The sequence below is a fragment of the Pungitius pungitius genome, chromosome 15 (genome assembly GCF_949316345.1).
Source record: "Pungitius pungitius chromosome 15, fPunPun2.1, whole genome shotgun sequence".
NCBI lineage: Eukaryota > Metazoa > Chordata > Actinopteri > Perciformes > Gasterosteidae > Pungitius > Pungitius pungitius.
Genome location: NC_084914.1, coordinates 13,447,273 through 13,461,428, shown reverse-complemented (window position 1 = coordinate 13,461,428; position 14,156 = coordinate 13,447,273). Strand labels below are relative to the sequence as shown.

At 43.8% G+C, this 14,156-nt stretch overlaps 2 protein-coding genes across 3 annotated transcripts; both read left to right on the top strand.

Annotated features, from left to right (window-relative positions):
• The first annotated feature begins 644 nt into the window (after window positions 1-644).
• LOC119209182 (Golgi reassembly-stacking protein 2-like) lies at window positions 645-7,052 on the top strand. 2 transcript variants are annotated; one of them, XM_037458286.2, is made up of 10 exons: window positions 645-834; window positions 1,631-1,711; window positions 1,816-2,019; window positions 2,107-2,193; window positions 2,311-2,441; window positions 3,553-3,685; window positions 3,876-3,999; window positions 4,092-4,196; window positions 5,463-5,582; window positions 5,756-7,052. In XM_037458286.2, exons 1-10 carry the CDS (start codon window positions 772-774, stop codon window positions 6,004-6,006), a joined length of 1,299 nt encoding a protein of 432 aa, XP_037314183.2. In that variant the 5' UTR covers window positions 645-771; the 3' UTR covers window positions 6,007-7,052. The 2 variants fall into 2 exon arrangements, with proteins under 2 accessions (XP_037314183.2, XP_037314182.2); XM_037458285.2 differs by having other exon boundaries at window positions 5,463-5,588.
• A 780-nt stretch (window positions 7,053-7,832) lies between these two features.
• On the top strand, window positions 7,833-12,876 carry ripk1l (receptor (TNFRSF)-interacting serine-threonine kinase 1, like). Its single transcript, XM_037458262.2, has 10 exons — window positions 7,833-8,358; window positions 9,208-9,364; window positions 9,484-9,621; window positions 9,709-9,940; window positions 10,085-10,234; window positions 10,492-10,568; window positions 10,698-10,773; window positions 10,910-11,497; window positions 11,597-11,743; window positions 11,958-12,876. Exons 1-10 carry the CDS (start codon window positions 8,198-8,200, stop codon window positions 12,245-12,247), a joined length of 2,016 nt encoding a protein of 671 aa, XP_037314159.2. The 5' UTR covers window positions 7,833-8,197; the 3' UTR covers window positions 12,248-12,876.
• Window positions 12,877-14,156: the final 1,280 nt, after the last annotated feature.

Genomic DNA, 14,156 nt, shown 5'->3' with positions numbered 1-14,156 from the left:
TGACAGAAGACAGTACAATAATGACCAAGTAGGTTAAAAGTTTATTAAACCCCCAACATGTTAATTCTGCATGAAACAAAAACCAACTTCATCTGGACAATAAGTGAAAGCGATTTGAGGGATGTATGTTTGTAATTTTTAGAAACAATTTGTGCTAATAATACAATGCATTCTTATTACATGTTCACATTTGTTCAAATTTGGTTACAGTGTTATATTAAAGTCTAATGGTGATCTAAAAGGCCTAAAGGCTGTGTGTGTCGCCTAAAAACTATGATCAGTATAGAGATGCAATGTCTACAAAAATAATGTAATGATCATCCATGAGCTGACTATAGACTTAATGACTGTTACAAAATATATTAAAAAGGTCAGATGGGATTCTAAGCACACTATTGTAACATGCAACTGCATGTATAGTAACTGCATGTCCATGCCAAACATCAGATTCATTTTTTGATAAATTAATAAGAAAAAGTGTATTTATTGAAATTACAGTGGTGCTTTTGAAATATGCTAGTTGTTTGGTTTCATGGCAACTCTATAATTGAATGTAGATGACCGTTAAACATGAATAAACCTTTTGGAAAATTGGAATTTGGATATTGAATCATCGAAAAGGCGTTATTTCCTGCCACGTAACAGCGCATGCGCATCACCCCGCTAAACATTTGGCGACGTGTACCCGGTGTGTGGAAGTGGAAAGGCTTCTCACCTCTGCTGGGTAACGAGCTGCCATTAAAACCTAAAAAGCCGTACTAGTGTAAAACCATGGGAGGTGCGCAGAGTGTGGAGATACCAGGAGGAGGCTCCGAGGGCTACCACGTCCTCCGGGTGAGTTTTTAGCATCTACAGCCGGCTGTTAGCTTAGCATCCGGTCAGAGGCGGATGAATCCCTGCTGTTTGTTGACGAAAGGCCGGGGATGACTGCTCGGGCCTCCGTGTGGAAAACACCAACACTGTCAGAAAAAAAGGATGCGTGCGTTGAGTTGAGAGTCGCACGTGGTGTCCCGTTAAATGCTCCGTGTATGTCCGCCCTACGCTTACCACAGGCTAACCACCAGTGTGTGAGCTAGCCAACGATAGCTGCGGCGCTAGACTGAATGACAGCTGCAAAGCTGGTTTTACCAGTGGCCCAGAGCAAAGGGTTTATTCTCTGGTGTTTCGCCAAATATCTCCGTAGACCGGTCTAGTTTCAAGCTAACTCCCACTAACGAGGCTTACTTATCAGTGCCGGCAAACGACAGCGTAAGTAGCTCGATACTCAACTAGGAAACACTGACTTGTTAATTCAGTGGTAGACCACAGAGGCCCGGGTCCCATCCACAGATTGTGGGGGGCCCGTCCTGCAGTGTAACAGCAGCATAACACAAGTATTACCGGTTTGGCTGTATTTTGGGCACTGAGGTTATTAAATGATACCTGTATGACCCTCTGTTTGTTTTTATAAAAGTAACAGATTGGGAAGTCACTAAAGCCCCAGCTCTGTTGCATGTTGGTCATATCAAGTCCAGTCTATTGCTGCATGTGCAGAATATCTCAGACATTCTTAGGAAGAAGTTGCATTAATTGCATCAAGTGATCGTGTGCAGTCTGGCAGCAGCTCAAGTTTTCTCTGGTTTTTGTGCAGGTTCAGGAGAACTCGCCAGGACACCGCGCAGGACTGGAGCCTTTCTTTGATTTTATTGTCTCCATCAACAACACCAGACTGGTAAGGAAGGCCGGCAACTGTCTCTATCAGAACCAAGTACAAGTCATAAGACACTGCATTATTTATGATCGCCCTGCCGCTCTTCTTCCTTCCCTTTTCTACAGAACAAGGACAATGACACCTTAAAAGACTTGCTGAAAGCCAGTGTTGAGAAACCAGTCAAGATGCTGGTTTACTCCTCGAAGACCCTGGAGCTGCGGGAGTCTACAGTCACCCCTAGCAACCTGTGGGGGGGGCAGGGCTTGCTCGGTGTCTCTATTCGTTTCTGCAGCTTCGAAGGAGCCAATGAGAATGTTTGGCATGTGTTGGTGAGTAAACTCTAATTCTAATCCGTATTGTTTTAAGTGGCGCAATGACTGTTTGTAAACCTATTCTGCCCTTTTTCTCTTGTCCAGGAAGTAGAGCCTAATTCCCCAGCAACCCTTGCTGGCTTACGGCCACACACAGACTACATCATTGGAGCCGACACCGTTATGAATGAGGTAGTTTATGGTCACTTATGGTCCCTGCAGCTGTCACTCCTGAACATTCACCAACTGATAATCCTTGAGATTCTGCGTCTCCTAATTTAATCTTCCTCTCTGTGACTTTATCTGCAGTCTGAGGACCTGTTCTCTCTAATAGAAAGCCATGAGGGGAAAGGACTGAAGCTCTATGTGTACAACACCGACACAGACAACTGCAGAGAAGTGATCATCACACCTAACAGTGCCTGGGGAGGAGAGGGAAGGTAACTACATACGGACACTGCCAACAAAGCGGCAGTTACCGTATTATTTTTTCATGATGGTCGTCTGAATATGCTGATTTAAAGCAGCTACAATTCATATTTCCTTTACATTCCTGCATTGGAAGAACTTTCTGTGGTTGTTGGAGAATGAAAAACCACTATCTGGAGAGTGAATATGTCTCTTCTCCAAATGATAAAGTGTCTCTATTACTGCTGGAAGGGTAATAAGCAGCTTCTCACAAACAAGTTTGCCACCTAAGCTCAAAGATTCCTTGTGGACATTTTGACCATAAATAGGGCCGTGGAGTTGTTTTCTGTGGACGGGCCGGGTTTGTTTTATTTAACACACATTCCTTCACACTGTGCCGCTGGACAACGTGGCAGTAATGCAACAATACAACAGCAGAGAAGCAGAAAACTGGAAGTAAACGTAGATGCAAACAATGATTAATTCAAAATACGATATAAATTGCGTAGCATGTATTTATGTGTCTCTATTGAGCTCACAACTTGTTTCCACTGCCCCCAAGTGTTCATATGGTTACTATTGCAGGTTGAGAAGTAAGTGTTGATGCCTTTGCAGCTAGGGCCGTTTAGTTTCTGGTTGTTGTCATGTTTGCTACCATTTTTATTTCCCTATTCTCCATTCATATGGTTATTTTCCTGTATCTTTGACAGGGACATAAGTGACGTCTCTATTTAAATGAATTCCCAACACAGGAATGGCCATCTGGCTGAAAAATCAATTCAAGCACATGTATTTTAGATTTATTGTAGGAAGGTATTAAATACAATTATATTACGATTGAATCCATTTGTAAGATAAAGTACTCCGCTGTTGTTAAATTCCTAATTTGCTCATTAAAAGCAGGCCAACCCAACTCAAGTTTTCCCTAAACACATTTTATATTGGCTGTAGCGCTTCACAGGTCAGAAATTTAGACTGCTAGGTTAAGCTAGCCTCTCCGCCAGTCTTCTTAAACTCACCCCTAATCTGGCACTTTTTTTGGGAAGCTAAAATATGGGCATTTATTTAGTGGAATGAAACCGGGCAAATCTGAAATAGTAAAATTGGTCAATTTGGTTCTGAATTACCTCTCTTTTCTTCCAGTCTTGGATGTGGGATTGGCTATGGATACCTCCACAGGATTCCTACTAGGCCCTTTGAGGAGGGGAAGAAGATCAGCTTCCCTGGAAACTCTCCCAGTGAGCCTGTCAGTCCGCTAAAGGATGGATTCACTGAGGTCCGCACACTTCATACAAACTTATGTCCACATTTTATAAATGCATGTTGCCGGATTTATGTGAGCAGCAAAGCAGGCGGATGTATCTGATTAGTTATTTGCCCATTTTATTAAATGTCAACTCGTCTGTTTGACAGCAGCATTCTTTGCTTGACCACCTCTACCTTCTCCTTCTCCTTAACACCTCCAGGTCCAACTCTCAGCAGTGAGCCCTCCAGGTACTGGACCTGCCGTCCCTACTGGCCTTGAAGATTCATTGTCTAGCCTGTCAATCAGCTCGGCCCCGCCCACCATGCCCAGGGAGCTGCAGACAGGTATTTCAGTTCCTATTACTCCATCCCATTCAGCTTGTAAACTATTTGGGGGATGGAACATTTATTTTAATTTGTGTGACCCTCCCCTCCAGGTTTGCCCACTGTCCCTCTGCTCCCCTCCACCTGCCACGCCCTCAGCCCACTCACTTCACAGAATCCTGCCACCACCGGCTTCCACCCCGGGTCCACGCTACCAGGTGAGAGGTTTCCCAACGTTTTCATTCAGAGCACATGTCATCAGTCTGCTGAGGCAGAGAGCCTTAAACACAACACGTCTGGAGAAGCTGGTGTGTGGCGGAGGCATTACAGCCCTTCCTCCACAGGTGTATACACTCATCGGCCACTTTATTAGGTACAGCTTGCTAGTGAAGGTTTGGACCCCCTTTGCCTTCAGAACTGCCGTCATTCTTCGTGGCAGACTTTCCACAAGGGGTTGGAAACATTCCTCAGAGAATTTGGTCCATATCGACATGTTAGCATCACGCTGTTGCCGCAGATTCGCAAATCTCCTGTTCCACTACATTCCAAAGGTGCTCTGTTGGATTGACATGTGGTGACTGGAGGCCACTAGAGTACACTGAGCTCATTGTCATGTTCAAGAAACCAGTTTGAGATGATATAAGCTTTGTGACATGGTGTATTTTCCTACTGGAAGTAGCCATCAGAAGATGGTACACTGTGGTCATAAAGGGATGAATGGTCAGCAACAATACTCAGGTAGGCTGCAGCATTTAAACCATGCTCAACTGGTACAATGGCAAAACAGCATGTAAATGAATGTTTATTTACTAAATAGTCTTGGAGAATATTAATATAAGTGGTGAATCATTTCGTTAATTATTTTATTATATAAGTATGGCCAAAAATCCATATCACGGTATTAAGAAACATTCTGACGGCATCCCGTTATATCACGGTATTGCTTTTTCAAGTAAACACATTCATTCACTGACCCTGAAAACGACGCCTACCCGAACAGCTGCTCACTGCTGCTGGACAACTTGCTCGCAACTGGCTGGCGAGTTCGCTTGTTTTGGCTTGTTAGCTTGTTTTGGCTTGTTAGCTTGTTTTGGCTTGTTAGCTTGTTTTGGCTTGTTAGCTTGTTTTGGCTTGTTAGCTTGTTTTGGCTTGTTAGCTTGTTTTGGCTTGTTAGCTTGTTTTGGCTGCTAGAGTTGCCACCAGAAGCTCGACAGACTTTGGAATAAGTCGTTTTCTGATCTAACGTAACGAGATTTACCAAAAACCCTCCAAACAGACACAGCCCCTCACTCACTGTCCAAGTGTTGTGTGTTTCCCCTTTTAAAACAAGATCCACTCTTCTCGATCGTAGAATGTTCCTCTTTTAGCAGATTTTTTCACAATTTTCACTTCCAAAGTGGCTTCACTGCTGTAAAGTAGCAGGAGCGCCTCGTAGCTGGCATCTTTTGAGAATGAATTAATGATGATTGTGTCTCCTCGTGTAGGTCTGATGCCCCTGCCAGGTGGCTTACCACCGCTTCCCAACTTGCCCAACCTCAACCTGCCTCTCCCAGACCTCAGCGCCATGTCACTAGCAGGCGGTGGCACCTTAGGATCAGCAGGAGGTACAGGTAGACAAAAGAAGGGTTCATTCACCGTGAAAGATCTGGCTATTTTAATCTGAATATGATTGTCCTTCAGCGGTATACGTCTGCCTCTAAAGTCGCTGATGCACAATCTCCATTTCATTCGTAGACTCGGAGCATGACATCACTCTTTTTAAAATATTTTTCTCTAGGACCCTCTCTGGCAGCGTTGCCACCCCTCAACTTCCCAGGCCTGGCCCCCTTACCCCTTCTACCTACCATGCTGCCCTCCCAGCTGCCGCCTCTCCTCCCCCATGGAGTGGTCCCCCTCCTGCCCATCTCCACCTCCGCTCCTACAGCCTCGGTCACGGTCACAGCCGGGCCCGCCGTTGACCCCACAGTCCCCACAGAAGCGGCCTCCACGGAATTGGCGGCCTCCACGGAAACCACATTAGCGTCGTAATATGTCAACGAAGGTTCCACTTGCCATGAAACCAAAACACATACCCGCTCCCCCCTCCCGCGTCTTTCTCTGTGTTTTTCTATTTATTTGGCCAAGACGACAGGCAGAGCCGCACCAGTTAAACCCCCAGGTCGGCATGTCCCAGGTATGAGTGAGGAAGCTTATTTGGAGTGATGCAATACAGCTGGATATGAAGCATGGAAGATGGTTGTAAACTGGTCTGACCAACATGTCTTTATTAGCAGATTGTCATGGAGATAGGTCAAGCCCCTGTATAAGGGTTGGTGAAGTCCACTCATGGGCTTGTAGTTTGCTTCATACTTCTACAGTCACAACAAGGATTGACCCCTTTCAGAATTGGTGATTGTCTCTGTTTAACTTTTTTTATTATAACCTATATATATGTATAAACATGTATACATTATAAAAACATTTATGTTAATGGGACGGGATGATAAATATTAGAAGTTGGCTTACGGGAGAAAATAAACATTGTGCAGTGTTTTGTTAAAACATAATTACTTAGACTAAAATATCAATTCATCATGTTACCAATTTACTGGTCTTATTGTCCAGCCCTAACAATTAACCTTTTATTATTAGTTAATTGGATCCCTGACCAATAGATACAATTGATTGACCTGTATACCTTTTGAAAGTGCTTTATGACTGTCTTCACCTAATGAATGAATCTGCATTATTTTGCACCACATTTGTGTTTTGAAAATGATTAGTTTGTCCCTTTTTGTATGTCTCCATGTATAAAGAACTCTACCTATATCCCTCTCTGCCACATAGGGATGGTAACAGCCTGAAGGCCACGCCAGAGGGGATAGTTACAGCAGCTACTGAGTAGAGTGTATGTTGGGTGCTGTTGGGTGGAACGTGGGTGCGGGGTATTAATATTTCCATATTACGTCTGCTCTGGGTCGGCTGGAGCAAAAATGTTGGGCATAGTTGCAGTGACGCAGTACAACCACAGGGGTTCACTGTAAAATAACTTTGAGAACATCAACACTGCAAGCAATAAAGCCAAATTAATTTTACATTATGTCTATGTCTGTTGCTTCTGCCGCGTCCGACCTCCTTACACAAATAATGGGCAAGAAAAACAGTATTTGGAGTCGGTGCAGTAAAGCAAAATATGTAGTGTAAGGAGTAAAATGCTTTTATTGTTAATATGAAACAATACGTCAAATAAACTTTTTTTGCTTTTACATACTTCAGTACCTTAAAATAAATTTGCAACTCCGTTGAACCCTTTCAGATTTTAAAACATATCTCTTCCAATGTTTAAACTCGAATTAACTATATACTATTGTCATATTTTTGATACACATTAAGTTCCTTCCTGAATAACATACTATCCGGGGGGATTTGCTAGAATTGACAAGATAGAAATTCTGAGAAAAACAGAAGTTGCAGCCACTCATGTATTTATGAATCAGAAAAGACTGGATTCATTTCTGCATAATATAAATTTGTGTTGGCCAACCCGCAGAAGTGAGCATCGCAACATTATATAGAAGAAAACGTTCAAATCGCTCAACCTCGACCACTGATATATTTTCGCCATCCAACCAAAAACCTTAAAAGAAATCCGACTTCAAAAGCGATCAAACCGGAAGTGCACAGATGTTTACTCATTTCCGGTTTTTCGAACTCATTACTAGAGCACTATTCACAATGGCAAAACAACATATACAATAAAAGGAATCTAGTGTTTATTTTCTAAATAGTCTTGGAGAATATTAATACATGTGGTGAATCATTTCGTTAATATTAATACATGTGGTGAATCATTTAGTTAATTATTTTATTATAAAGATTTTTTTTTTATTAAGAAGAATTGCTTCATTTGCATTTATTTTACCCGACAGAAAGCAGTGAATTTGACTAACAAGGGAAATGATTAAGAGGGAATTATTTTTTTTTGTTCTTACTTCCTCGACTGTGTTTCGGTTTCGGACGTCATTGCTCCTCACTTCTCGAAAACTTCCTGGATTATCGGCACTCACTCCGACGGCTCGGCACACACACACCGGTCTCCCCCCGCGTCTCATCCGAGTGTTTGCATTTTCTGTTTCTTTGTTTTGTTGTTTTTGTCTTGCTTCGTGTGTTAGCATGCCAGTTGTAGCCACTTTGTTATGAGTGTTGTTGAGCCGTGTGTTTGTCTCTCGCCTGACCGGCGATGGCCACCGCGCCGCAGTCCGCGCTCCATATGAGGTCGGCCGATCTCATTAAAAAAGAGCCCCTGGACTACGGAAGCTTTGGAGAAGTGTACCTGTGCTACCACGTGACCCTCGGCCAGGTGGTGTTGAAGACTATGTACACGGGGCCGTTAAGCAGCGTGTAAGTTCCGTGCGTGTTTCTCTGCCCGGTCGGCCGGGTATTCCCCGCGCGCAGGAATGGAGACCCGCGTCATGCGCCTCTTCGCTCGGGCTTCGCACAACTCGAGAGAGAGAGGCTCGTCTGCTGCGCGATGTCGGAGCAGCAATGTGCTGAACACTTCGTAGTTTTAGTTCATAGCAAAGTGCGTCGACCCGCGCGCTGTTCCTTAGGAAGAAGCTCAGATGTAAACACCTCCTTTTCTCTGGGATGCGGATGTGGTTTTTCAGATAACGATGCTGTAACGACTCACATTCAGATTCATGCATGTGCTTTCCTGTACTGCCCCTCTCCATCGAGAACAACTTTCTACTTTAAATTCTTTGACATAGTCAAAGGCCATTTCTAGGCCACTGTGGTGAAACAAAAACGACCCTTATGTCACGAGAGACCTTCTCAAAATGATGACCTGGTATTCAATGATGATGTTTTTCAGCACAGTGGTGCAAATGGGCTCTCTGATTGTTCTATACGTCCTGGAGAACTTAAAATTTAAAGTATTGCTCCAAATGCTTATTTGTTTCCCTGAACCTAAATTCCATAGTCCGGAGCTCACTCCTATTTGTTTATAACATTTTTGTGTATGGATTTTCTGTGGCCCTAAATATTGAGTTGGTGGATGTCTGAATTATTGTACTTGATAGCAGAGATTTAGAATTCTATTATGATGTTGTCACACTATTTGATGGGGATCAATCTCGTCATGATTGACATCGGATCCGCTTTAAAAGGAACTATCGCATTGTTGCGTCCCAGATTCCCCCTGAACCATCTGTAAGGTTTTGACACTATTTCTACCTCCCATCAACCCAGGAAGAGTCAAAGGTCGCTGCTGGAGGAGGGCAACATCATGGCGAGCCTGAACCATGAACGGGTGGTGAAGTTGCTGGGTGTGATCATGGAAGACAGAGACTGCTCACTAGTTATGGAACTCATCCCCAGAGGCAACCTGTCCAGCATGCTCGATACGGTCAGCACCTCATGAGTTGTCCAATTAATACCTGAAACTCCATCAGCTCCTCCAGAGTTCATCCACAGTTTGCAGCTGAAGGAATGGATGCATTTATACAAAAACAAAAATCTTCCCAGGTCGCGGTGCCGCTATCCATCAAGGGCAGATTCATCTCAGAGATTTTGGAAGGGATGGTGTACCTCACGGAAAGACAAGTCATACACAAGGACATCAAGCCAGGAAACATTTTAGTGGACAAGGATTTTCACATCAAGGTATGTGACAAAAAGCCCACGACACGTGTGGGACAGCCGAGCACGTGCCGCCATGGTAACCTGAAGCATCCGTTGCGTGTTTTCTAGATTGCAGACCTTGGCCTGGCCACCAGCCTGACATGGAGCAGACTGACGAAGGAGGAATCTCGCAAGAGGAGTCGCATGGGCTCCTCAGCAGAGGTGAGAGGGGCCGGCACCCTGAGCTACATGGCCCCTGAGCACCTGGAGAGTGTACACACAGCCTCCACCGAGAAGTCCGACGTCTACAGCTTTGCCATTGTGGTTTGGGTGATCCTCACGGGGGAAGAGCCCTATGCAAGTGAGTTGGGAAGTCCTGATGATAAAGCGCGTTTTACCCATGAATAATAATTGTTATCTGTTGTTAAGTTAAATCAGACCATATTCACAGTTTCAAACCGCTTACGGTTAACCTCATGGAGACAACCAAAGTGTCTTTGTCCAGATGCGAGGAGTGAAGAACAAATCAGCCAGTGTGTCCAGAAAGGGGAACGACCGGAGGAGAGCCTCATTCCACACGACACGCTCGTAGAGATGATTCAGCTTATGAAGAGGTGCTGGGGTCACAATCCGCTGCAACGGCCCACATTTAAAGGTGCAGTTAAGGATTGTGTTTCATACATTAGAGCGTATGTTCTTATCATATTATTTATATAACATAACATACAGGTTATTATAATATTATTGTAACATAACATTATTGTGCTATAATTCTGCTGCTGTTCTGTCATCTGTCCTTGAGTTTTTGGTACTGTGTTTAATTAAGGTTGGTATTTAAACCCTAACTTGAGTTTCAAGCATGTGATCCCTTCAGTTGATTATGTCTCATCACTTCCCTCCCTTTGCTCGCAGAGGGTTACGACTTTTTCCTTCCTGTCTACGCGGAAAAGCTTGAGCCCCACGTAGAGGACGATTTACTGGAATTAAGGGTATGTATCAAATATATGTTCTAAAGAAGGATTGGACGTGGTTAAGAAGCAGTAGATTTGAGATTAATAGATAGTCAGATGAAAACTATGGATATTTCACATGTAATAATGCTTGGGATTTGTCTGCAGGAAATCTATGAAGGTCCAGAGGAACTCATTGAGAAGATGAAATCTTTGTCCATGACCCAGGATAGTTTATTGGCTGGTGAGCACTGTTGGTGACCTTGAAGGCCTGACTACTCTGTACTCGCTAATATTCTAATCAATGTTCCAAATGCAAGACGCGTCTTTGAAAAGGATTCAGGGCCTTTATCGCTTCAACCTCTCTCCTCACCCTGCAGATTGCCCAGCTCCTTTGGTGAGTTCAGACAGAAGTGTACCCGAGCCGGTTGAAGCCAGTATTGAGGACATGCACGGCCTCCAACACGAGCCGCCCGTTGAGTCTGTCCAGACGGACGCGAAGACAGACGACATGCCTTCCGCTCTGGAGGAGAAACTGGGTCGGGAGCTTCAGTACCACAAACATGGCAGCTATTACCGCGACGACCAGCAGGGCTGCCTCCGTCACAGCAACTCCAATCCTCTCCTGCCCAACCACGTCAGCCCTTCAGATTACGTCGCCAGGCAACCAGAACCATACAGACCTTCCTACGCGTCCTCGGTCCATTCTTGGACAAAGGCTGGGCCCGTGCAGCCCACCAGCCAGGAAGAGGCTTGTTATCGCCCCACGGCGGGCCCCGGGGACGAGTCCCTGAACTCCATGTCGACGTCTGCCAGCTCTCCTTCTCTATCGCAGTTCAACCAGCAGCATCCCCTTTCCCACTATGGCCGCCAGCAGTCGTGTCCAGCTTACCCTGTGTCTGAGACATCCGCTCCTGCCTTCAGTCCTGGGCGTCTCCTGCCCCAGAGCTTCTCACAGCAAGATCCAGGTACATACTAACATGCCTGTTTGTTGAAGCGGTTCTGAGGCCTGAGGTGCTCACCTTTTGACTCTCGTGTCTGGGTTTCTTGCTTTGTGCCCGCTGCAGCATCCCTTATGATAAAGAATGCCAGCGGCATCCAGATTGGGAGCAACAACACGATGCTTATCAGGAGTTTTGATTCCATCAGTAGTTTAGAGTCGGTGCCATTGGACCCAGCTGCCCCTTCCATCAGAGAACGCATTGTGAAATATGGTAAGTCATTGCAACACTTGTTTTGCTGCTGCTCGATTTGCCAACACGATTGTTTGTTATTAGATCTGCAGCTAACATTCGTTTTCATTATCAATCAATTCGCAGATCAGGTTTTTTGAGGCATTGTTTTCACCCAGCGTTGTGTGGGAATCAGAGTTGGAACTGGAAACGGTTTCTCATTGGACCCGATCGATTTGTCCTGTGTGTCTTTCAGAGGACTGCGCTGTGACCGAGGACCACCTGGATCTGGTGAGGGAAAACGTGGGAGTCAAATGGAAGCGCTGTGCGCGGCGACTGGGTCTGACCGGCGTGGAAATAGAGACCATCGAGCACGACTGTGACCGCGACGGCCTGCCAGAGATGGTGCACCAGATGCTGGAGAGTTGGAAAATGAAGAAGGGAAGGCTGGGCTGCACTATTGGGAAGCTTTGTCGTGCTCTGGAGGGAAACGTAAAGGTAGACGTCATCCACAGCATTTTGGACACCTGCTGTTCTTCCTCCTAGGTGTGATGCCCTTTCCACCTCATCATCAAATTTAGAAATACATTTTCTAAATGGTTTGGAATGGAATGAAACATTTAACAAACCAAAAGCAATTTGTGCCGCATCATTTTTGTGCCGCAAGTATTGTCTCTGAATACATGTGCGTAGAATGTTGGTGCTAAAGTATTGAAAATGTTTACTTTTATCTAAGCTTAAGCCAGCTTTATCTTTGTTTGTTGATCATCACAATAACCACAGGGCTCACGGTAACTGATTCGCTCATTCAGATAAAACCATTACTGGAATTTTTTTTCTGACAGTCTATAAGCTCTCGGTGCCTTTTCCAATAAATGACTCTCTCTATCATAGGATTTCATAATCATTGTATTTTCTGTATCAAGTAATCATTGCCTTTTTGTATTTATGTGGCAGATGAAATGCAATAATTGATACAAAAGTCAAATTTTCAAGAGAAACATTGGTATTTTCAAGGGTTGTGTTGGGAAAGCCGTTATAATTTTCTTCTGTTGCTGTAGCTTTAAATAAAGAATGGAATCATCCTGTAGGATAACCAGAGGATACCTGTCAAAAGACAGGTACATTTGTCGATAAGAAGGTAAAAAAATAAACTGTCATTTTTATGCATCCAAGCCCTTGTTGACCATATATTCATGAGTAGATGTAAGTTTGTGTTCTCTATCGGGGTACTGCTTTGGATTACTGTATTTGCACTTATTTCCCCAAATTACTGTAAAGGTATATGAATGACTAACAAGCCACTTCAGTCTAGTTAGTCTAGTTAGTGGATTTACTGGGCTGAAATCCGCGTGCTGTGCTGCACTTTTCTCCACCTAACAATGAGATTGTCTCTGTTCTGTTTCAAATCCACTGTAACTTTTCGCACTGGGTCTTACAATTGCAAGGTAGGTCTCCCTAAAAAGTAGCTTTCCCCCAACCTGATTCTGTTTTAACACCATTTTGATACTTGAAACATTATACTTCAAATTCCAAATGAAATTTATTTCAAGGACCGCACTGACCAGTTTCCGCTGATATTGTTACTAGTTCAGTATTTACTTCTGATCTGTTAGTTATTGCATGCAACTAGTTAATGGGTATTAATATAATGAAAACTTCTTCACGTCTTTCACTTCTAAATGAGATTGAATAATCAACCATATCAACACTGAGAAACAGATCTTATTTTAAGCATCCGAATCGAAATACATTGAGATGTAGTAGACAAAGATAATTGCTATTTTCTGACTCAATATGCTATTGAATTGGGAAACCCAAAATAACACATCACTTAAAAGCACATTTCCCTTCAGGACTCAAGTGACAATCTGATGTGCAATAGAGACACATATAATGTGAAGCTTTGGACCCAACATAGACATGATCACATTAAAGCCCCAAATTAATAGTAAAAATTAGGGCCGGGACTCGATTAAAAATATTAATCTAATTAGAGGCTTTGTAATTAATTAATCGAAATTGATCGCATTTTAATTGCATAAATATTTGACCTGAGAACAGTGAGAAGTAATTTTTTTCACTTGGATTTTTATTTTTGTTCAACCAATTCCAGTGTATAAATAGCATATTTAGAAATATATTACTTTCAGAAATTCAGGTAGCCTATAGGTAAGTAGACCTTCTGTAAACTAGGTTTTTTTAAGTAGACCAATACTTTCAAGTACATTCAGAACATTGGTTATTTTTTCAGACGTGGACTAGTTACCCTGGTCCTTAAACCAGTCATCTGGTGCAGTGTGGGTTGGGTGTGGGTCCTTGTACCCGGAGTGGGGCTAACGTCCACGCTAGCTGCTAATTGTTTTGCGTTGAGGTGATACTTGAGGCTCGATGTGAATTCCTTGTTGCACAGCTTGCACACAACCACGCTCTTATCGACGCTTCCATCCATGTG